At 43.9% G+C, this 21,939-nt stretch overlaps 1 protein-coding gene across 28 annotated transcripts in view; it reads right to left on the reverse strand.

Moving 5' to 3' along the window:
• Positions 1 to 4,204: 4,204 nt before the first annotated feature.
• The window catches only part of MAP2 (microtubule associated protein 2), a 221,824-nt gene continuing 204,089 nt past the window's right edge, over positions 4,205 to 21,939 (reverse strand). For all 28 annotated transcript variants that reach the window (XM_027752087.2, XM_039381320.1, XM_039381318.1 and 25 more), the window contains 3 exons: positions 9,642 to 9,723; positions 9,038 to 9,150; positions 4,205 to 8,343 (listed from right to left, as the gene is read on the reverse strand). In XM_027752087.2, the coding sequence (XP_027607888.2) occupies positions 8,128 to 8,343; positions 9,038 to 9,150; positions 9,642 to 9,723 (411 nt within the window). In that variant the 3' untranslated portion in view covers positions 4,205 to 8,127. The remainder of the gene's footprint in view (positions 8,344 to 9,037; positions 9,151 to 9,641; positions 9,724 to 21,939) is intronic.

Raw genomic sequence — 21,939 nt, forward strand, 5'->3', positions numbered from 1 at the left:
CAGCCAGGCCACAACCATCACTAAACCCAGGAGGTGGCAAAGGTGGTTTATATTAAATTTAGCAGCAGCTAGAGACCAGTTTTGCTCTTGCCTTGTTTTGGAGACAATCCCTGCCACACACACAAAAAGGGCACACGAAACCTGGAAGATTCTATTTATCTCTATATTGAACTTCTGCTGGCAGCAGAGGCTTTTGGATTTGCAGTCAGCATTTGACTGTACCTAAATACTTACACTGCAGTGGATGCTGCAAAGAGAAAGTTCTCCAAATCAGTCCCTGCTTTCCCTTGCAGTAGGGATAATGAGGAAGCAAGCAAACTCTTCAGGGAGGTCATTATAGTAGGAAAACAGCAAGGTGTCCTGAAAATTCACCTGTGCTACACTGGCATCTTGGGCTGGCACAGAAACATAGGTCTGTCTGCCTGCAAAAAGATCAAGACTAATGCAAGAAGTCACTGCTTTCGGGAAGCAGGCGTGGGGAAAGTGGAGACTGCTCTGCACTGCTCCAGCAATTCCAAGCTCACCCAACTGCTCAGGCACAAAAGACGTCCGTGACACTCTCATCCCATTTCCTCTCTTACTACAGACAACATCAGTCTGACATCTCCCCAAATCACATGATTCTGCTTGATCACCGATTTATTCACCAGACAGTTGTGTTTATACATCCATCGTAGTAGGATTCAGTCTTGATCCGGAAACAGTCAAGGCTGGCAGCGTGTCAGCGTGGGGACACTGAGCAGAACTTGAACACGCAGCCCCCACTCTACACAAGGGTGCCCAGAGCAGGGAACTGCTCAAACCTCACTGCCTTCCACTTGTTTCCAGGCATATGCTCTCCAATTTCTCAGCCTCAATCAATCCCTGCCACACACGCTTCTAAGTACTCACACCTTATTCATCTGTTATTCTCTGTGCAGAATCCAGAAGTATCTCAAGTCATTCTGTTGTGCAGCAGCCTTTCCAAGAGCAAAGCTGCAAACAGCTCCTTACTGTAGATCCTAGCAAAGACAACTGTTTGGCACACCACCAGGAACTTAGTCTTCCATAAGCTGCCAGCAGGCTTCTGTCCTGGCTGAACAGACCCATTATGAAGGAAGACCCTTTCTCTCTTGGAACAACCAGTCACAGAAGGTCAGCACTGACAGCACTGACAGATGCCGCTCATTCTACCTGTATGGAAAATTCTCATCACCAGGGTTTAGTGTCCACAAAGGAGACAGAGTTCTGCCAGAGTAACTTTATTCATGAATAAAGGGAGAGCTTACTGAGCATACCTAGTGAAAATCTCTTGAATAACTGGAGGAGGTAGCCTCCTTTTTATCCTAATTTTTCCTAGCTCTATAATGACCTCTTCCTTTTCTCACTGGCTAAAGTACTTGGAAGGCACAGACTTCCTGAAAACACCTATTACATATAAAGAGTCAGTTCTTTTCTTGCTATTCTTAAGCAGCTGTTTCCTTTCTCACTATTCTACAAGTTAATTGATTCTTCCAGCCACTTTCTTACCTACAAGCAGCTACTTCTTTATCTAAAAATAGCCACTTTCTTGTCTACGAACAATTATTTCCTTTCCCACCAACAACCATTTCTTTACTCACAAATAGGCACTGCCTTGCATCTGCAAGCAGATGCACACAGCTTGTTTGTAAAGGCACATTCATCTTGTTCTTGTCATACCCTTTCTCCTATGGGTCCGTCAGGTAGAAGCCTAGGAAAACTCTGTTTTCTTTAAGGGCTTTTAAACTCAGCACGAAAACATTTCAACCAAGGTTCTTCAAAAGCCTCATTCACAGCTTTTCTTGCCAGCCCTGCTCAAAACCAGCACAACTATGTGTTCAGAAACAAGGAAGAATGGCTCCTAAAACTACCAGGTTTGCTGCTGTTGCTGCATGAATTTAGGCAGAGGCAGACCATAGTTTATCTAGATCAGATTCCATAAAAACAGTCAGATATTTAATCCTTGGGCCACATTTAGCTGGAACCAGCAGAGTGGCACAGCACTCATGCATCTGAGAATCCAATTTCAAAACAGAAAAGAAATGCAGACCAGTCACCACAAAGAAAGTTATTGCCTTTGCATAATGTTCAAGCAGCATATCATATTTACAGAGCCATGTAAGTGCAATTAAATACATAGTAGGCACAGGTTATGCTTAAACTAAATAAGACAGGGTGAGAGTGAACAAAATGGTGTAGGGTGCAGTCACTGGACAAGACTGGGGAAGGAAAAAGGTACTGTCAAAATATCACATCATCCCTTGGCTCAGGTCTCTTTAAGCTCTGGGATGTGACTGCTTTGGTAGCAGCTGCAAAACTTTTACTTCCTCTGGGGGAAAAAATGCAACAAACCCTCCCCTCAAACCTCACCCCACCCAAAAAAACATTTTCCACCTTCTTGCTGGAAAAGAAAGTGTAGATCTCTTGTTCCACTGAGTTATCAAACGTGCTTCCTTTCTGTTGCCCAGAGAGAGCTGAGCACTGCCTACACCATATGCTTCTCCTTCCAGAGTAAGGGCACTCACACAAACCAGGTTTGGGAGCCCCTCCACCAGGGCCACACAGTCTTTTACTCCAGCAACTGAGACTTCTGCACAGCCACATATCTCTAGGTGAAAGGCCTTCTGCCTGCCCGTCTGATCTGATCCATGTCTCTGTTCCTATACAATGCAAGGAATACCCCTTGAGCTGTGACAGGCACCGGATGGACAGATGCTCTGTACATCTAGCAAATATTGAAGCAGGAGTCCTGGGTCTCCCTCACGTTCAATAACAAGTAGTTATTCAAGATTTTATTCACAAATGGTACTCACCTCAATGCTCCAGCATCACAATCTGCTATCAAATGATAAAATACATCACCTACTACACACTGCTAATAAGATACTCAGTAGTACTATAGCATTACTCTCAGTGTGTTTTATACAGCAGTATGTTTTATATAGCAGTATTCTCAGTAGCACTACAGCAGTACTCTCAGTATTATGTTGCATATAGCAGTGCTGTCAGAGAAGTATGTAGCCCAAAGAATATGTGGATGTCCCATCCCTGGAAGTGTTCAAGGCCAGGCTGGACGGGGCTCGGAGCAACCTCGTCGAGCTCGAGCAAGCTCGGAGCAGAAGGTGTCCCTGCCCATGGCAGGGGCTGGAACGAGATGAGCTCTAAGGTCCCTCCCAAATAACTCCATGATTTCTCCCTTCCACCCGCAGCTCAGAGCCGTTGACTCCCCGACCCGAGCTCGGCAGGGGTTGAGTGAGTATCCACCAGGCATCCAGACAAAAAACTGCTCCAAGCATCCCTCCAACTCCACGCCGTTTCCCCATTAGTTTTCCGCATGGCCTCAAGAGCTCATTCCCCCTCACAACTCCCATTACCTTCGGTCCACAGGCTCCCATGGCCCACAGGCAGCTCCCATCGCCCTCAGGCAGCTCCCATCGCCCTCAGGCACCCCCGGCTGCAGGAATCTAAACCCGACCCCGCCCATCCGCCTGCCCGGACCTCATGAGGGCGGGGGGGGGGGACAGGCACGGCCCCGCCCTATTTACAGCCCGGGGTGGCCATTTCCCCTCAGGGCTGGGGCTGTGTCACAGGGCTGGGCGCTGAGGGCCCTCACAGCGGGGCTCACCGCGGGGCTGGGGTGTGTGGCACACTCCCCTCGGAGCTGAGCGCACGCCGTGCACTGGGAGTGGGACCTCCTCCCTCGTGTGCCCTCCATGCCTGGAGAGCTCCACTGCTCAGTGCAGGGTGATGCCACACCTCACCCCCGGCCAGGACCCCAGCGTGAGGGATATGTACTCACTGAATCAGTTTGGTTGGAAAGGACCTGTGAGATCATCGAGTCCAAGGTAACCATGTCATCCAGACCATGTCACCAGTGCCACATCCAGTCTTTCCTTAAACACCTCCGGGGACAGTTACTCCACCACCTCCCTGGGCAGCCCATTCCAATGTACAGTTACCCTTTCCATGAAGGAACACGTGCACAGCAGGGAGATACTGCCCCGCGGAACAGGACGCCAGCCATAAAAACTGATTCTTCTGGCTAAAAGTAACAGGGATTAGCTGAGAAATATGACTGGATCTGCTGTGCCTGCTCCTGGCCAGACTGACTGCAGTACCAGCAGGTGCATGGTACCTCTCTCCTCAGGGCACAGCTGGATGCTGGAGGAGCTATATCACAAACAGAGGAAACCCACATATGCAATTAGATGACAAGCGATTTTATTTTGCAAAACGATCACTATACAGCAACAAATACAATTGCAAATTGGATTGAAAAACATGAACTACCTACCACCAGCCATTCAAGAAATGCCTCTTTTATGGTAACAGGCTCTAGAGTTATCAGAAAAAACACAGGTTTGTAACAGCAGACCATATTCCTTGACATCCCAGCATACAGCATGTTTATCTGTTGGCTTTTTCTCTTTGCTAAAGTTGAAGTGGCTTTTATACGCTCGACTTTTCCAAGTGTGAAACTAATTTACCTTCCTGCAGTGGGAATTGCTGGAGTTGCAGAGGGAGTTGCTTTAGCAATCTGACTAGTGAGTTAGTAGACAGACACCTAGGCTAAAAACCTACCAGCATCAATTTTCATAGCAAATGTGATCTACTCTTCAAGGCATTTGCCTTTGAAGGGTCATGTGTACTTGGGTTTCAAACAGTATTTGATCCAGCATGGAAAAAAGTGCTCACATGTGGTAGTCCACACAGGATGCCTTTAGACTCCCTTTGGGTCATGTATTTAGGCAAACTTAGATGTGTGAGCAGCCACGATGAGGTTACCACTGTACTTTAGCAGAGCATTGAATCGATAATTCCATTTACTGCTGTACAGTGAAAATATACATTGCCCTTGTGGGCTCACAATTTCCCTCATCAGGATTAGTTTTTCCTTTACTGTTGCTGGACAGATGTTTGCTCAACTTTTAATTCTTTCAGCTTGTGGTTACATAGAACTCTGCAAATGAGGAAGAAGCACTCTGCCTTTTGTTGCTACAACTTGACCCATTATTAAATTTGGGACGCTCCCCTAGCTACCAAAACAAGGTTTCACCATTCCTTCTGTCTGGATTATTTCTGCTTTGTTACAGAGTTGGGTCTCAGGCGCCCAACAAACCTGCTGGCTCAACATGCCTGTGGAAAAGAAACACAACAGATGCAGTTTCCAGGAAGCTGGCTCTATCTTCTTTAGTGGGCATTACGTTATTTACAAACTGTTGTTTTTAAAACGAACACTCTTCTTGAGAAAGTTAAGATTAATATGAGCTTTTCCAGTGAACATCTAGAGTTATGTAACATAACTTGGTTTTTTATCATTTAACAGCACAAAACTCTTGATTTCTTTTCATCTAACTCCACAGCATTCTAGGATTCTTTCTATGGAAGAATGATGATGATTACAAACGTCTTTGCTTAAATCAAGACAAGAAAGCTCATTTTAATGCATGAAATAAATGACTCGGTGTGTTACACCACTCTAACTTTGGATTCATAGGTGGTTTAACTAAGCTTAATTTTCTAGAGTATGTTGATTTTAAAAGCAGAATAAAAAAACTGGAGTCTCGGGCTATCACTGTTCTCCTGAGCTGCTGCTCAGCTTCAGAGAGCAGAGGATTCAGTAGTACCATAGTTTCTCTCCCACGCTGGCAAAAGGCATAGAAAAAAACCACTGCAAGGCCAATTCATACTGATAGTATGATCAGAGCAATATAAATACTGTTGGTTTTCCTTTCTGTTATTTTCTGAAAAAATGGGAAGAGGCTTTTAATGCACCTTAACTTGACACTGTTTCCATGTGAATTATTATGATTAGTTTAAGCAAAAGTATAACAAATACAAGGCAGAAATCAGAATCCTCCAGTTGCACTTTGCATGGTTCTAAACTCACTGTCCTTCATATGAAACAACCGACTTACAAACAGTATTAGGTACTTACAAACAGTATTGGTGTGAAAAAGCTTTTTGCAGAGCTGAAATGCCATGTGGGGGGGCTGTCAGAAGTTCATATTCAGCAGAAGTTTGAGAGATGCAACCACTCTGTTTTGTATTTGTACTGCTGTGGCAGCTTAGCCAAAATCCCTTTTTGGTCCACTGAATATTTACTGTCCAGTAACTGTGTATTACTACCAGAATTTAATGATGGGGAATCCTGTATTATTAATTATTAGAATCCTTTTCCACAGACATAAAAATCTTCCCTATGAGTCTTTTCAGACCAAACCCCAACACACACACACACACACACACATACAAATTAAGAAGGAAAAAGAATAGATCAAAAGCTTCCAACACACAACATTAACCTAATACATGTATCAAGTATAGCTCAACTGACAGTGCAAAGTTCAGTTAAGAGGTTTCAAAAGGAAAAGTTCAAACAATCTGCGATAATGTGAACTGGTCATTTCATAATATCTAGTGTACACAGAGCATCAGCAGGTGATTATCTGCTGATGAGGATCACCTCCGTGTCACCTTCAGTGTTCCCTTAGTGCTGGAGTTCTCTCAGGTAACTCCTCTAGATCGGTTGGTTACGTTATCTCTGCCTTTTATCTTTTAGGCACACTTTTTCTTACACTTTTTTATAGCCAACACAATCTCACTTTGCTCAGATTTTAAGAAGCCCTGTTTATTGATGAATCGCTATGGCAACCCAGTCTAGGGAGCTCATTTTTATTTATTCATACACTGTAATTTACAGGCACCTCTGCTATGTTTATCACTGTTGTCTGAGTGCCTGAGTAGTCATGTGAAACATCACTAAAGGAGCGGAAACAACATCTTTTTTTCTGTGTTTCAACTTTAGCAAAAGAAAAAAAACATAAATCTAACATTCACTGTTACTATGGGAGTTAAAAAAAAAAAGGAAAGAAAGAAATAAAAAAAAAATCTTGAACCAAACTATTGTGGATTTTAAAAAAAGCCAGAGTCCAAACTCAGCCATCTTTGGAGACCCTTTTACAAATGTCTGGACCCCACAAAAATCATTCCTTTGTGAAGAAAGGAAGGGAAGGGGAGAGGGAAGGAATCCTTTTTCTAGCATCACAGAAGAGACTTGCATCTGGCACTAAAACAGGGTCACGGCTTTTAGTTGTTACAGAAAGCAACTTCATGCTAAAATTTTCATCTTTTTTAAATGTATTCTTATGAATAGGGAAAAAAAAAACCCTGCTAACATCTACTTTTACATACCTAAAATTGCAACACCAAAGGGTGCAAGAGACACAGATACTGTGAATAAAGAAGTAGAATATTCAAGTATATGAGGAGGGCATATCACAAATGGCCACAGAGAAATATATATATCTATAATACTGTATCAAACAGACGGAAAGAATGTGAAACCAGTGGTGTGCACACAAATCTAGCCGCTTAACCAACTTTTCTAATCAGACACAAGTCTGTTGGGGTGGAAGTGCTTGCTTTCAGCAGCTTTTTTACGTCACTTCCCCAAAGCACAATTTAAATGTTTTCAGCTACTATTTTTAGTTATTAGTTAAATAATTTATTGGCTTTTCAGCTATACACTGACATAATTAACCAGGTCCAAGAAAATGTTAATAACTTAATTCAACTTTTGTTCTACTCATTTATACAAAATAACACATTTTTTTAATTAAACTTGAATTTCTCTATATGCCCTTCCTTCTGGTAAGCAGACTGTTAATTTAACCCTTAATAACTTAAAATGGGCAACTTTTTTATTTCCCCATCTATCAACAGAACTATGAAATGAGCAACTTGGGATATCAACAAGGCTCTTCAGATAGAGGTGGATGGCCTTCAGGCACATGAAAGGTAAAAATGCATTTTATCATAGTACAGTACTCCATGCAAGACAGAGCAGAGCAACAATAATTGTCCAATGTAACATACTGCTTTTGTATACCCATATAAAGCCAGTGTCTTCCTGTTGTAAATGGAGGTCAGGCCAATTTCTGCATCTATGGAAATATTTTTTTTCTGTTTTTTTTTTTTTTTTTAACTGTATGGTAACTACAAGTCTTGGGATGTGACTTAGCTTTAGACATGGTAAAGAATGAATGTAACGCCTGCTCTGAGCCCATTCCTGCCAAGAGCTCATGCCTAAATATTATTACTTCATACAATGTGAAATGAGCAAATTCATAAGCCCTGCTTGGCAAGGGCTGCCGTGACATCTTCAGCGAGGGTAGCAAGCTGGGGTGACTCAAGCAGGTTGATGCTTCCAGAGGATGAGACGTTGCTGAGTCTACGTGGAGAAGCCACGCTGGACCTGCCTGGTGACTGTGTGATAATCTCAGCCCCGTGGTCGACACGGGCTTTAGCGTGCTCTCTGAAGTTTAGCTTCTGGCTGTCAATCTGCTCCAGGAAAGTAAAGAATGTCACACATTATATATTCACCAAATTATCTTGTTATAGATTATCACTTGGGCATCATTTTGTTTACTTTTAAAAACTCTTAGAAGGATTGAAGCTTTGAGTTATTCGAAGGATTATTCCTTTGAATAATTCCAACTGATCGTTTTTTCACCTTGTTTAATAGATACTGACTTACTGTTACACTCTCTTACCATTTCTGTCTCTGATGGACACTTTAATGAGCAGTACCACTGTCCCTAGCTGTGAATTTCATTAACATTATATGTTTATGAAAAACATTTCTTTTGAAAACAAAACTATGATTTGTTTCCAAAATTTGTATTTTCCAATGTTTGTGGGAGTGATCTTACTTTCAAGATATTTTCCTCCTGTTTCACAAAGCAGTCCCAATCTCAGATCATACCTATGCTGTCCAACGGTCCCAAGCAAGGACTATCTTTAGGGGGAAAGCCAGCGCACAAACCACAGGACTTTAGACTCACTGTCAGCTTAGATGTGGATGCGAGATTGTTCATTCCAAATTTCAAAGGGAACAAACTGGCATGTGAGTGTGCTTGAAGGAGGACAGACAGATGCTTCCTACTTGATTCAGAGCCATGGCTGAATTCACAGCTCTGATTTCACCAGGCCAGGGGCACAGTGGAGGCGTTTTCTCTGATGGCTGTTCCCTTACCTTGACGTTACCACCACCAGGTACGTGGTGGGCATTTTCCAGTGAACCAACTTTAGCCTGAGCTTTTTCTTTGAAATCCAGTTTCACACTCTCAATTTTCACACGCCCACCTCCTACAATGGAAAAGGAAATACAGATTAAGAGGCTGCAATGGTGTGGGAGAAAGTGTGACTTGAAGCACGTGGGTGCACTCACGTTACTTCCCTTTTAGTTGAGATCTAATGGTTTTGGAAAAGCACAGAATAACGCTCTCCATGTTCAGTCAAATATAAAACCTTCAACATACATTCAAATTGTAAGCATGTACTGCAGCCCCACTGATTTCCATGGGATTTAAGTACATGCTTAAGTATTTTGCTGACTTCAGTCTGTATTCAATATTATGCCAAAGCAGCATCCTTTGGCATTACTTTTTAACACCTCTCTGGTTCTATAACTATATGTCTTTATATATTTAGTTAAGTAGTTACGTGTATTTTTATTACCAAAGTGTATTTACTTTTTCTTGGACTGTAAAAGAAAGTGGTATCATCCATGACTTCTCCTTTGCATAACAGGATTAGGTCTTTCCCTTTGTCCCGTAACCAAGAAATTCCTACAATACCTGGCTTGTGATGAATATTCTTGAGTGAGCCACACTTGGAAGTCACATGACTCAAGTCAATCTTCTTGGTTACAATTTGTACCTGTCAAAAGTGCACAAATTACAGAAATGAATAAAATAATAAAAAGCCAAGCCCTGCAGAGAAGGAGCCCAAGCCTCTACAAACCACTGGAAAAGGAGAAATGATTAGTAGAAAACAGATCACGCCACCAAGGAGGAAACACCTGGATTAATACAGCAAGCTTCCCTCACACGTAGGGAGATGACAGCTGGGTTAAGCTCTACTATTAGCAAAATGAAGAGAAGGATAAAGCAGATCAGCTTGTGAGTTCTTTATAAAATGTTTCTGAGCCAACTCCTCTCAGGGTGGGTGCTCCAAAGCCCTGCACGCAGCAGGGCCCATCCCATTTGCTTCTGCTCTTGAACGTGCATCCTGGCAACCAGGATATTTTGGTGACTGTTTTTATCTCCACCATCTGTTTCATATTTTTCTGCAGCTAAATACGTTATGCATTTCCTGTCAATGCACTCTGGGGAGCCTGATGAAGGTACACATGTGCCTCCTGCAGCTGTACCTGAGCAGGCTGGTGTTCAGCACTGGCTCGGTGCTCATCCGAGAGCAGTGGCACTGCTCTGCTCGGCGAGGCAGTGGCACCTGCACCCTCCCTCCTCCCGGTGCTCCATGCACTGCTGCCGGCTGCCTCGCCACGGCACTGAGCCCAGCTTGGGAACAGCCACAGAGCGACACTCCTGCCTCGCTGCACTCCCAGACAGCTCCCAGAGGTGGCCCACAGCCACAGCGACTGTGCTGGCAGGCCTCAAGAAGTCGCAGCCCCTCCAGGCCAGAGCAGGAGCTGCAGGATGGCTGCAATACCGCCGGTTTGCTCACAACACTGGCAATGACTTAAGCCAGCACTGGTGGCTGTACTGAACGTGTTTGGATCAGATGTGCCCACACCATCAGCTCTTCCATCTGAGGGGAGATCATTTCCAGCAGGATGGTTGTAGCCACCTTAAGCTATTCCAGTGTGCCTGCTAGAATCAAGGGGTGTCTGGTCAAACCCCAAGCAACCTCAGTTTGTTACGCTGGAATAATGCTGCGGCGTAAGCACTGAGTACGCTAGCTGGTCACACCCCCTCTCTTTGTCCTTATTTTTCTTCTTCCCCTCTGCTGAATGCACATAACTGAAGAGTTAGCTGAGGAAACCCAACACAGAGGCTGGAGTCTCACTGAGAGCTGCACTCTCTTTCTGGAAATTACTTTCTTGGGCTGCTCCCATGAAAGGCACTGAACCTTTGGCTCACACTGCACTTTCACTGTCAGCACCCTTAGGCATTTGAGGATAACCCTTATTTTCTGACTTCCCCTCCCTGTCCATATTCTGGAAATGTGTTGTGCTCTGCGGAGAAAGATCAGGAGGCCACCACTGATACCCAAGGCTCACATGACTGACCAGACTCACATGTGAAACAGCAGAGAGAAGGAAAATAGTGCTCAGAGGAAGGGAAACAGAGGGGTCTGGCTGTTGCGACCACCACTGGCTGTTGAGAGAGTGTCCATACTACTTACATTTCCTCCCCCTGCAGAATGTTTGATGTTATCTCTGGAACCACACCGGGACTGAATATCGCTAAAATCGATCTTCTTGTTTAAAATCCTAACCTAAAAGGAATTGGAAGTAACTTACTATATACCACACACACACACTCAATTGGGGCGCAGGACGAGGGAGCCAGGGTCATTTTGCTTCCTCCTGTGACTCTGTCTGACACTTGTATTGAAACATGAGAAAGTACACTTTGACAACCTCTATGCTTAGTATGTTCTCAGAGCATCTCTAAATACACTACGCTGCTCTTTTTATGCCTCACAAAGTGGTGGTGAAATACGAATGGGAGAATTTTTATTCTGGGACATGTGAGAGGTGGCTTTTCCCTGAAAAGTTTAAAGAACTTCTTGCTTGCCTGGACTGGGCACAGTCCTAGGACAGCATGTCCTAGGCTCTATTGAGTGATATTCAATGTTGCTGCTCAACTGGCCATATGGAGAAGCTAGAAACCCTTGTCCCCACACTCAGCATTTGATGCAGAAATCCAAGATCCAGCCAGCTCAGCCATGGGTTTAAATCCTGAGGTATTTCCACCCTCCTGCCATATAGCCATAACAGCAGCTACATTCATATAACAGACCTCAGAATGTTCTGTGAAAGGGGATCAACAAAATTAATTAAACTGAAGTCAGAGCTCTCTACTGCTCTCTCTTTACCATCATATACTAAAGGGCAATGCAGAAAACAACATCATCAGGAAACCTACAGCTGCAATCCCTGCTTCTTGATTTCTGGTGCTGGCCATAGAGTTGGGCACAACAACTTTGCAGTGTTAGGAGCACTGTGCTTCTCCCCTGTGCTCTTTGCCTCTTCACGTAACAGGATTAGGTCCTTGCTTTTCCCTTGATGGTGCCAGCCTCCCTTACACATGCCAGAAGCCCACATTTTTAATATGCTGCCTTAGCCACAAATGCACTGCAGGCATATGACAGTGCCTGGAGGTCAACTCTGTGAAGGGCAGGCCATGATGTCCCATGCTTGACCCCATGGCAAAGCACTTCCTCCATCTCGTGGAACTCAGGTGCCACCAATGACTGTACTCCCTGGGAATGACGAGCAGTTACTAGCTGGCAGAGACAACTGGCTGCACACCTGACTGACACCACTTTCAGATTTATTTCTGAGCAAGGGCAGGGGTTTGTGCTCACCAGTGTTACGGGTTTTAGGTGTCTGAGAAGGTGTTTCTGGACAAGGCTGACCCTACCTTTTTTGCACCAGAGTGCCACCCATGCAGCATATTATTTCTCTGGGTTAAACGTGAAATCTTTACTCAAATGTTACACTGGATTTTTTTATCTTTAAGTATTAATATTCAATATGAATTTAGACTCTTTCCTGTACAGAAAGCCATAGAATTTGGGTCACTATGTCTTCATTTTGTTAAATGGCACTTGTGGAGCCTTCACTGACATACTACTTAGCACGCTCCTGCTGGCTGCAGGTAAACCTGCAGGTAGGTAAACCTACAGTGACCAACCACTACTGAGATAACAGAGAGGGACAGGCACACTAGGGTTCCTTATTGCAGCTTCTTCTCACTGCTCCAGGAACACAAGCAGGTGCAAAACAGCCAAAGCAGTCAGTGGGAGGAAGCAGAACCCTGTGCAGTTTCTGCTTCCTGGCTTCATGTCCCTGAACTGCCCCAGGTTCCCTGATAAATCTGAGGCAAGTCACCCCCCTCTGTGCCTCACCTCTCCAAACCGGGGAAAGACTATTTTCTCCCTTACAGGGATATTGGATTTTGCAGCTTTCGGCCCCTGCAGTGGGGATAATGGCACATTTAAGATAGCAAGTTGAATCCTCTGGTGCTGAGAGCACCTGGAGTACACCTTTGACTAAAGCTCAGTATACTCCTGAGATGAAATGTTCAGATCACACTCTGCAGCTAATGTGAAGAACTTCTTCACAGCAAGCTCTTTCATGAGTCCCTCTTCGTACATACAACATAACCACTAAATCAAACCATTAGGATGTTAAGGTTTTTTTTTAACCTAAACTTTTTAGTTTAAAGCAAAAACTTGCTTTAACTCGTGATGGTCTGCTCAGCAAACCCCACAACTGGTAGGTCTCTTTCGGGAGGCAAACTGACTTATGTCTTTCTCCCTCCCATTTGCTAAATCCATCCAAGTAAACCAATGTACAGTGAAACGTGAAAGCAAATGCCTGTGGAGTTTTATGCCTGTGCTTTTTCTCAATATACTGTTTAAAAAATGTATCCCACCACTATACAAGACAGATGTCACATCAGTGACAGAAACACACATCTGATGTGCAGTCAGATCTGGCTCCCAGAGAGCTTCAGGCCAGACACAACTGGGCAAAACAAAGAGCATTCCCAGCACTTTCTGAGCACATCTCTTTCAGCGATGGATCAGCAGCACCTCTTAGCCATGGCCACAGGGATGCATTTGCTTTGAAAATGCTGACTTAGGGTCATGACAAGACCTCATCACTGTGGACTGGGGGCCTGTAGCTTAAAATGGAACCAAAGCAAGGTGAAAAGTTGAGAGGGTGTCTTTGATCAAGTGCCTAAAGGTTGATTTGCACCCAGGAGTCTGACAGTTTATGAGTCTCGTGGCCCATGGACCTGGCTAGCAGATATATGAAGGACAAATCGTGGCAATTATCCTCTCAGTGGATGAAACATACCCCTGTGCAGCGGGGCAAGCAGGAGACCTGTGTATCATTTATGTCCTATGCTGAGGGCTGAAGTGAGCTGAGTGATGTGGATGTGTTGTGCTGGTCATCTGGCACAAGGGGGAACTGCATTGATCCAGGTTTTCCCTGATGATCTGTTTCTCCCTTTCCTGGAATATATCAATATTCCTGCACGTATTTAAATAATGACTGCCCTCTAAGTGTTCTACAAATGAATGGAGCCTTGCTTCCTGTAGATTAGGCTTTTAAACTGCTTAATTCCTCAATCCTACATAATTCGGCAAGGCCTATCCCCTCTTGCCAGCAGTATCTCCCAAGCTTTCTCCCAGGTCTGCCTGACTGGGCAAACAGAAGCTAATACACAACCAGCCAACTGTTTGTCTCTGTGGAGAAGGGCTGAGTTATCACTGCCTTTACCCCAATGACAGTGTTATGCTGAGTTTCCACTTTGTACCCAGTCAACAACTATCACTCAGCGCGGAGGGACTGCCTGTGTTTCTCACCACTGCTCCCTTGCCAGCACTGGTTCAAAGTGGCCATCAAGTTCCGAAGCTGCTGAGGAGAGCTGACACTGCCAGCCAGTGTGACTGCAGAAGTTTTGTTTCTTTTGAGAAATTTGACTGTAAACAGAAGAGGGAGAGTACCAGGGAAGGACAGGAACTCTTTAGGCGAAAGAAAAACTTTGGCTTGCAAACAAAGAATGTAAACTGACTGTGAATTATTTTAAGCTGGAATCTGGAGGGAAATTTGTAACTATCAGAGCAGGGAGACTCTGGAACTGCCCTCCCAAGGGAACAGAGCTACAACAAGAAAATGGGAAACTTTTATGATGGCACTTGATGAAAGGAATTACATGATGCAGCTGCCTGCAACAGAGACAACACAATCAACACGACTCACCGGGAAGGTCTCCATGTTCTGAATGTTATGTACATCTTGTGTGAGGGTGGAGGTGTGGTAGGGATATACATATAGGCACTTCAATTTTACTGCAAGTTAAATGACAGATCAAGCCTGCTCATGCTCTCATTCAGGAAAGGGAACATTTTAGTCTTTGGCAGAAACAGGACTGCTTTCCATTCACATCCCAACAAGATAATGTCCTGACAATAACTCTTGTTCTGACCTGCTAGTCTGAAATGGGTACATTCTCTTCTGATCTGATCCTGGTTTGCACAGGTATGCTGGACACGGCCTGGAAGTCAGTATTTTGATCAAGATCAAGATGAGGTTCCTCAGCATGTCATAAATGCATGAAATTAAACCACAGTGGAAAAATAAAGCCTTACAGGCAATGCTGTGTTTATTCTACAAAACCATATTGCTCAAGAGAAAACTGGCTTCTGTGTGGAGCCCTGAAAGGGTGACAGACCTTCCCCCTACTCTGTCCTCTGATGACTCCACAGCAATGGTCCAGAACTGAAGCCCAGGGCAGACTATGTGCCAGTGTGCAACCCGTATTGCCTCACTGACCCACACTGCTTCTAGAGAGCCCCCAGCAGGACCGAGAACTGTGTTCCAACACCTCCTGTGCTGCTTGCACGCTGCCTCTCAGAGCTCTGGGCAAGGCAGGGCATTTATGGGTAGCCTGCGAGGAAACCAAGTGTTTCTCTAAATGAGGCATATCTTGCTCTGCACTCAGCAGGGTAAACTCATTAGTTTCCTGTATACAGTGGCCCTGGCTGGCAATTGTAATAGCCAGGGGCTGTGGTCCAAGGGCAACATCTACACTAGACCAGAGAGGATGCTTCTGGGTTAAGGTGGCTGGCCTGAGAAGAAGACGACAGGTTGGCAATACCTGTGAATCTCGCAGTTAGATATATGTCCCCTGTTAACAGAAAGTGAATTTGGAGTTCAAAGTCTCTATATACAACAGTTGACAGTCCAAGGGCCTGCTCAAGGTCCTCCTCTCTCAGTACTGCACTAGTGGGTTCACAATGAGCAGAAATTTGTAGAAACACTGAGGGGAAGGCAGAGAAATGCCACAGAGTATTTATTTCAGTTGTGCCTCACTGCTAAAGACAACATCAATGACTAAAAGCTGCTTATGCAAGAGAAAGAATTATGTTCCATTGCTGCCCAGAATCACTCAGTTCAGCTGCTTTTCACAGCAAAAGGAAAAGCCCCTAACTTATTGGAATCCGAGCAGAGAATCCATAAACAGCTTCCCTTCTATGACATACTACATTGGTACACACCAAAACAGAGATATTTGAAGAACTAAAATTGTGATGCTGATGAAATTACAGGCTCTAAATATAATTTCCAAGAAGCTGATGATTTATGTTCTCCCTGCCTTGCAATTAGGGCCTCTGAGAAGCTCTACCACAAACACTCTGCTTAAAGCATTTAAAAATACTCTAGCTTGACTCCACTTGCTGTTTGAACATGCTGTCGAGCTGTGACACTGCAAAAAGCTCCCAGACTCCTAGTAACTTATCAAAAAGGGCAGGTTCCTTCTATTTACCACAGCAATTTGACAGAGCTGTAACCCAGGAACTAGACATTATTTCAGTGTTTGGTCTCCTGTTAACACAAGGATTGATTGAGACAAGAATTTGTCTCGCACAGCAAGCGAAGTTAGGGTTAAAGCCTGATTAGAATCAAGAGGCAGTTCCAAGTGCTTCCAAATCTGTAAGCTGCCAAGGACAGATGATACTACAGTCTTCATACTCCTGGCAGAGGCTACAGGTAGAGGAAAAGGAGGGGAAGAGTATTTAATTGGCCGAGCAAAGTCCTTGAAGAGGAAGACTGTGCCTCAGACTTTCCACACCTATAGACAGAGCTCGTGATCATTTCCAGCCTTTGCACTCCTGGAATTTGTGGATACACACCCCAGTGAGGCTGCCAGCCCATAGGCTACTGAAATTCAAAATAAAAGGCTCTGCTGGACATAGCACAGGCAAAATAATGTACTGTACATTACATGTATCATCCCTACCAATAAAGGGAGAAAAGGCCTGTAGAGAAACACTGAAAGCTTTTGCATAATTATGCTGAGAAGTATAAAGTGAAATGACCATTTTCCATGCCAAAGAGTTTACAGTCAATAAACAATCTCACTCCTCACTAAGGCTGGGGAGCTGATAAAAAGAATGGTAAAAATTACTGAAGATTCCCGCACACCAAATAAAAGAAGATTAATTCAGCTAAAACAGAGGATCCTTGGTTTAGTATTCCCTTCAACAAAAAATAAACAAACATCAGATTTTGCTAAACTACAGAGTTTGATACTTCAATTTTAGACACAACAGTCCCTACTCATGGAAAGAGTACTAATAGCTTCAAATATCAACTGCTGAGCATTAGGTAGCACGGCTTTCAAATCAGTTTCCTTATCTTTGAGAAGGGATGAGTTTTGAGTCACTATGTCTGGTATTTCTTTGCTTCAGACTAATGGAGACAATTAGGTTGTTCAGTTCAAGTTCAAAAATATCTTGCAATCATCCTTCATGCAGGCTGGCTTTCCTAACGCTCAGCAGATATGTCCCTTAGCATCTCTTCTTATTGTTCAAATCCAAATTTCTAATATAAAAACCAAGGTTTCCATCCTTTTCTTTCCTGCCCTTTCCCATCTAACAAAACAAACTTCTTCTCACCTTTCTATGCAAGACAGAACAGTAACACTATTATATGATGAAACAGCTCTGATCCAGATTACGCTATGCCTGAACATGTTTTTCCAAAAGAACAACCTTCCTCGTTTTATTTCTCAAATCTAGACTAGTTAGAGCTCAGCTGAAAATGCCTCCTTTGCTGAGCTTGCTGCTGGGATGCCTCAGATTTTCACAGGAATTTATATCCTGGTAATTTCCATTTACTCTAGGAAAAAAATACAGCTTCTCCCCTTGTTATTAATGAGAGAACAACGATCCATGGTATGTCACAGCTAAGATTTGACTCTTCTAAGATGAGCCAGCTAAGAGTTGAAACTGGTTGCTTAAGATGCCAAATGTAGTTGGTGGAAAGATACTGAATTGTCCAGGAAGTGGTACCTTCAGTTCTAGCTGGACAGACTGAACACACCTCATCTGACCGGCAGCAATCAGGGCACTGCTCCTAACTGCTTTCAAAAGAGGGAGAAGCATCAGCTTTGCGGCTCCTGCAGTCAGTGGAAGCTTTGTTAGTGACAAGAGCCGTACAAGACTGCTCGTGGCCCTCCTTGACTGTGGTTCACAGTTTGCCCTCAAGGGCATGATGCACGTTTTACAGATGGTTGAGGCAGAGCAGTGATGTTCTCTGTGGCTGTTGCCAACTGAATGTCAGATCTGAAACCTCCTAAAGCCTGGCAGCGATTGCTTCGTTTTTCTAAAATATAAGTCAGGAAGAAGATCTAGGTTTTTATCCAGAATAATTCAAGGCTTAACTATACAGACTGTACTCAGGCAACCCTTCCATTAAATGAGTGCAGTCTGAACACAGGAGCTGCAAGATGTTATTGCTGTCCAATATACAATTATCAGCCAAAATTCTAAAATTTGAAAACTTGAAGATTAAGGTTATAAGCTGTGACAGAGTTTCGAAGGTGTACCTGAAACTCGTAACTTCTCTTGGCATTTGTAGATCTGCAATTAACAAGATATGAATCAGTGTCTAATTTTCAGTCCAGAATAAATTCCTTCAAATGTCTTGCAAATCCCCAAAACTGGGAATGTGCAAAGGAAAAAAAAACCCAGACTGACAGAGATAAATTTATTTTACAATTTTGAATTGCTGACTTAACAAATGCACAAACTTATTCCAGTAAGTACAGCCAACAGGGTGGAAACAATTTCCCCCCAGTCTCTCACTAGCTACCATAACAACAGCCATGTTACATATTGTCCACACCTCTCTGTACATCTGCCTCCTGTGCCTCTGGTTGGGGAAGGCACCGAGCTTGGCCCTCTCAGGGACATTCTCTTAACTCGGGCCAAAATGGTTTTGGCTCAACTATGCCTCAAAAATCATAATGGACTGGAAAAAACCCACATGATTGTGCCAGAAGGAGATGGGAGAAGGAACCCAGCAACAACTGAGACTGCACTTTTTGCTAGGCCTTATTCTCCACCATCTTTCAGGACACTTCACCAGCCAGTGCACCAAGAGTATGCAACCTAGACGCTCAGATTAATTTTTGGGCAGTCATCAGTGATCATAACGTGGCGCAAAGACACACAAAACAGGAGGAGGAGCATTTATAAGATGCCACCTCAAGAGGAAATTACTGAGTTCTGAGTTGCATTTCTTCAGGAGATGCTCAGTTCTGGTGCCCCAGAACTGTCCAAATCCTGGCTACTGTCCAAATCCTGGAAAGCACTGTCCCTGCACTGACTCTACATCCTGGTAGGCTGTTGCTGAGGCAAGGAACACGCAAGAAGTCTACTGTTCTCTCCAGACTGGGTTGTAAATTGTGGTGATGGGGGTGTGAGGAGGTTTTGGGGGGGGAAACTCTCCTGCCATCCAAACTGATTTTGAAGCTAACAAAAAATTGTGCAAAGACTACAACAGATACCCATCCAAACCTCACTCTCTGCCCAGCTCCGAGATATCTTCCCCGTGCCAGTCTTTTTTATCATCTTACGCAGATGCCTGTTCTCCTTCCCGGAATTCTTGTGGCTTCTGAAAAGGGTCTATTGAATAGGGTCTAATGAACAGTGTTTGGTAGTTGTTCAAACTTTTTGACCCATGACTAATTGCACTTTGTTCTCTACAGTTCAGAGAAGATGGTGAAGTTCTTAATCTTCCTAAAAACCTTCAGGGAACACTTAATTCTTCAACATGGCTCAGGTATTTCATTTTTCTATGTCTCATCTTACTTCTTAAAGAGTTCCTGGCTGTCACTGTAGCTAGTGATATTTTAAAGGTTATGCATGACATACTCTGTACAGCTCCATTCACTTTGATAAAGCTCTGCTGCTTCTCATCCACTGAAGCTCTTGCCCATGGCTAAGATTTTACATATGTATTTTATGAGTAAATTAAAACAAATCTAGGTTGGCTTTATCTTCAGTTGATGGCCTATGATGCTTTATAAATACTTGTCAATAATGAAAAGACTCAATTAGTGGAATTTTGTATTCCAATACGGTTCAAACCCCATTCATAGACAGAATTTCAAAAAGAGAAAAATATCTGAACCAAAAAAATGAACCCCAACCAGTCCTGACATCTGAAACGGATTTCCAGCCCCTTCCCCCATGCTTCCCTTGGGCTGTCTGAGAAATAACAGATGCAAATGGGTTACTTTTGAAAGCACAGCATTTCCTCCACAGCTGATGCAGTGTGAAAATCCATCTGAAGCCCAGCAGACATACCCATGAGCAAGTCGCCTCTGAGCTCTGCCAAGAATTATACATTTCACCATACTCTACTGTGAAGAGAAAACCAGACAACCACCTACTGGCTGCATCACAGAGCAGAGAAGCCCTCACTTCTCCAGACTGCAGAATACCAATTAAACACATCTCAAGCCATCTATTCCTAGTAGGAGCTTAATGCAGTGCAGAGTTAGCTTGCTTCTTCCCCTAGAAGCATGCGCTTCATACTACCAACCCCCCCCACCCCTGTCAGGTGGAACAATTGCTCACCTTTTGTTTCTATGGCCGACAAGTCAGAGCTGAAGTAAAATCAGTCTGTCTAACAAGCTTTCGATGAAATTCAAGGCTGAAGCACTGCAGTTCTTGATTTATTTAGCATTCAAAAATCCCCTGCTTCTTCAGTTCGGCACCTCAGCCTCTGGAGGTTTCAGAGTGCAGCTTTCTCTAGGACAGCTCAAAGTTAAGAAAAGCCCTTGTGCCAGGTTCAGATATGCCTCTGCTAAAACAATAGTCTGTCTCCAAATGACATTTCTGGGCTGCATATCTGTATTTCTTTAGTGATTTACATGTCATGTTTATGTACTTAACTTGTCTAGATATATGCTGGCTTTTTGTCTGCTTGTTTTTCCTGTGGTTGTTGCTATCAGCAATTCCAGTCCAGGTTATAAAGCAGCTTTTTGTTTTTTTCATGTATCAACACTAAAAGCAGATAGCCAAGAACAGCTCATTTCAGCCAGGGCAATATTTGCTACCGGACGTTAAAGAAGCAGACACAAGGAAATGAAATTAGCTTTCATGTGTTCCTCTCACAGACCCTATAAAATCCAACTGCAGAAACCAGAGAAGAATTATCCTAAAACCTCTTGTCTAGACTGAGCAACTATGGCATAAATGAGACATAAAGGAAAAACTCAGTGGGTCTCTCTTTGCCCAACCCACGGCTCAGTGGCCACATACCACTGGAACTAAAAAATGCTTTAACTTCAGAGACACTGTGTCCACTCAGGAGATATCCCCCGTGATGCCTGCAGGAGAGAAGTGCCAGCTGCTGTGCCATCCTTCACTGCCGAGCAAACACTGTGCAATTCTTTAGAACTGCTAAGGAAATGTAGCTGTCTAGGCACGGTGTGAACAAAGAAATACAATCTGCTGTGGCTCCCTGGTCTTGTACAGTTGTTACTGTCCAGAGAGAGTCCCCCGTGATGCCTGCAGGAGAGAAGTGCCAGCTGCTGTGCCATCCTTCACTGCCGAGCAAACACTGTGCAATTCTTTAGAACTGCTAAGGAAATGTAGCTGTCTAGGCACGGTGTGAACAAAGAAATACAATCTGCTGTGGCTCCCTGGTCTTGTACAGTTGTTACTGTCCAGAGAGAGTACCAGGGAGGAGGAGGACAGACTACCACGGTGCTGGTTTTGGCCCCATGTCCAGCAGCTGGGCCTGTTATCAGGAATGCTAATCCAGAAGCTCAGTCTGCACTTGTGTTCCTGGAGCCCCTGCACTGTGACCATCTGCTACACAATATGTCAAACAGGAGAGGAGCTCCCATACAAAATAATTACACCGACACCTGTCAAAATACAGGCAGAACACCTTTGCTAAGGCATTATCTTCTTGATTTTATGAGTAACTGGCTACTGTCCAAATCCTTGAAAGCACTGAATGTGTTAATTTACCATGAAAACAGGATCAACGCCTAAGAGATACCTTACTGTTTAAAAGACAAGCCTGTT

Source organism: Pipra filicauda, unplaced genomic scaffold (assembly GCF_003945595.2).
Source record: "Pipra filicauda isolate LSUMZ 115617 unplaced genomic scaffold, ASM394559v2 scaffold21_size4447388_pilon, whole genome shotgun sequence".
NCBI classification, from domain to species: Eukaryota; Metazoa; Chordata; class Aves; order Passeriformes; family Pipridae; genus Pipra; species Pipra filicauda.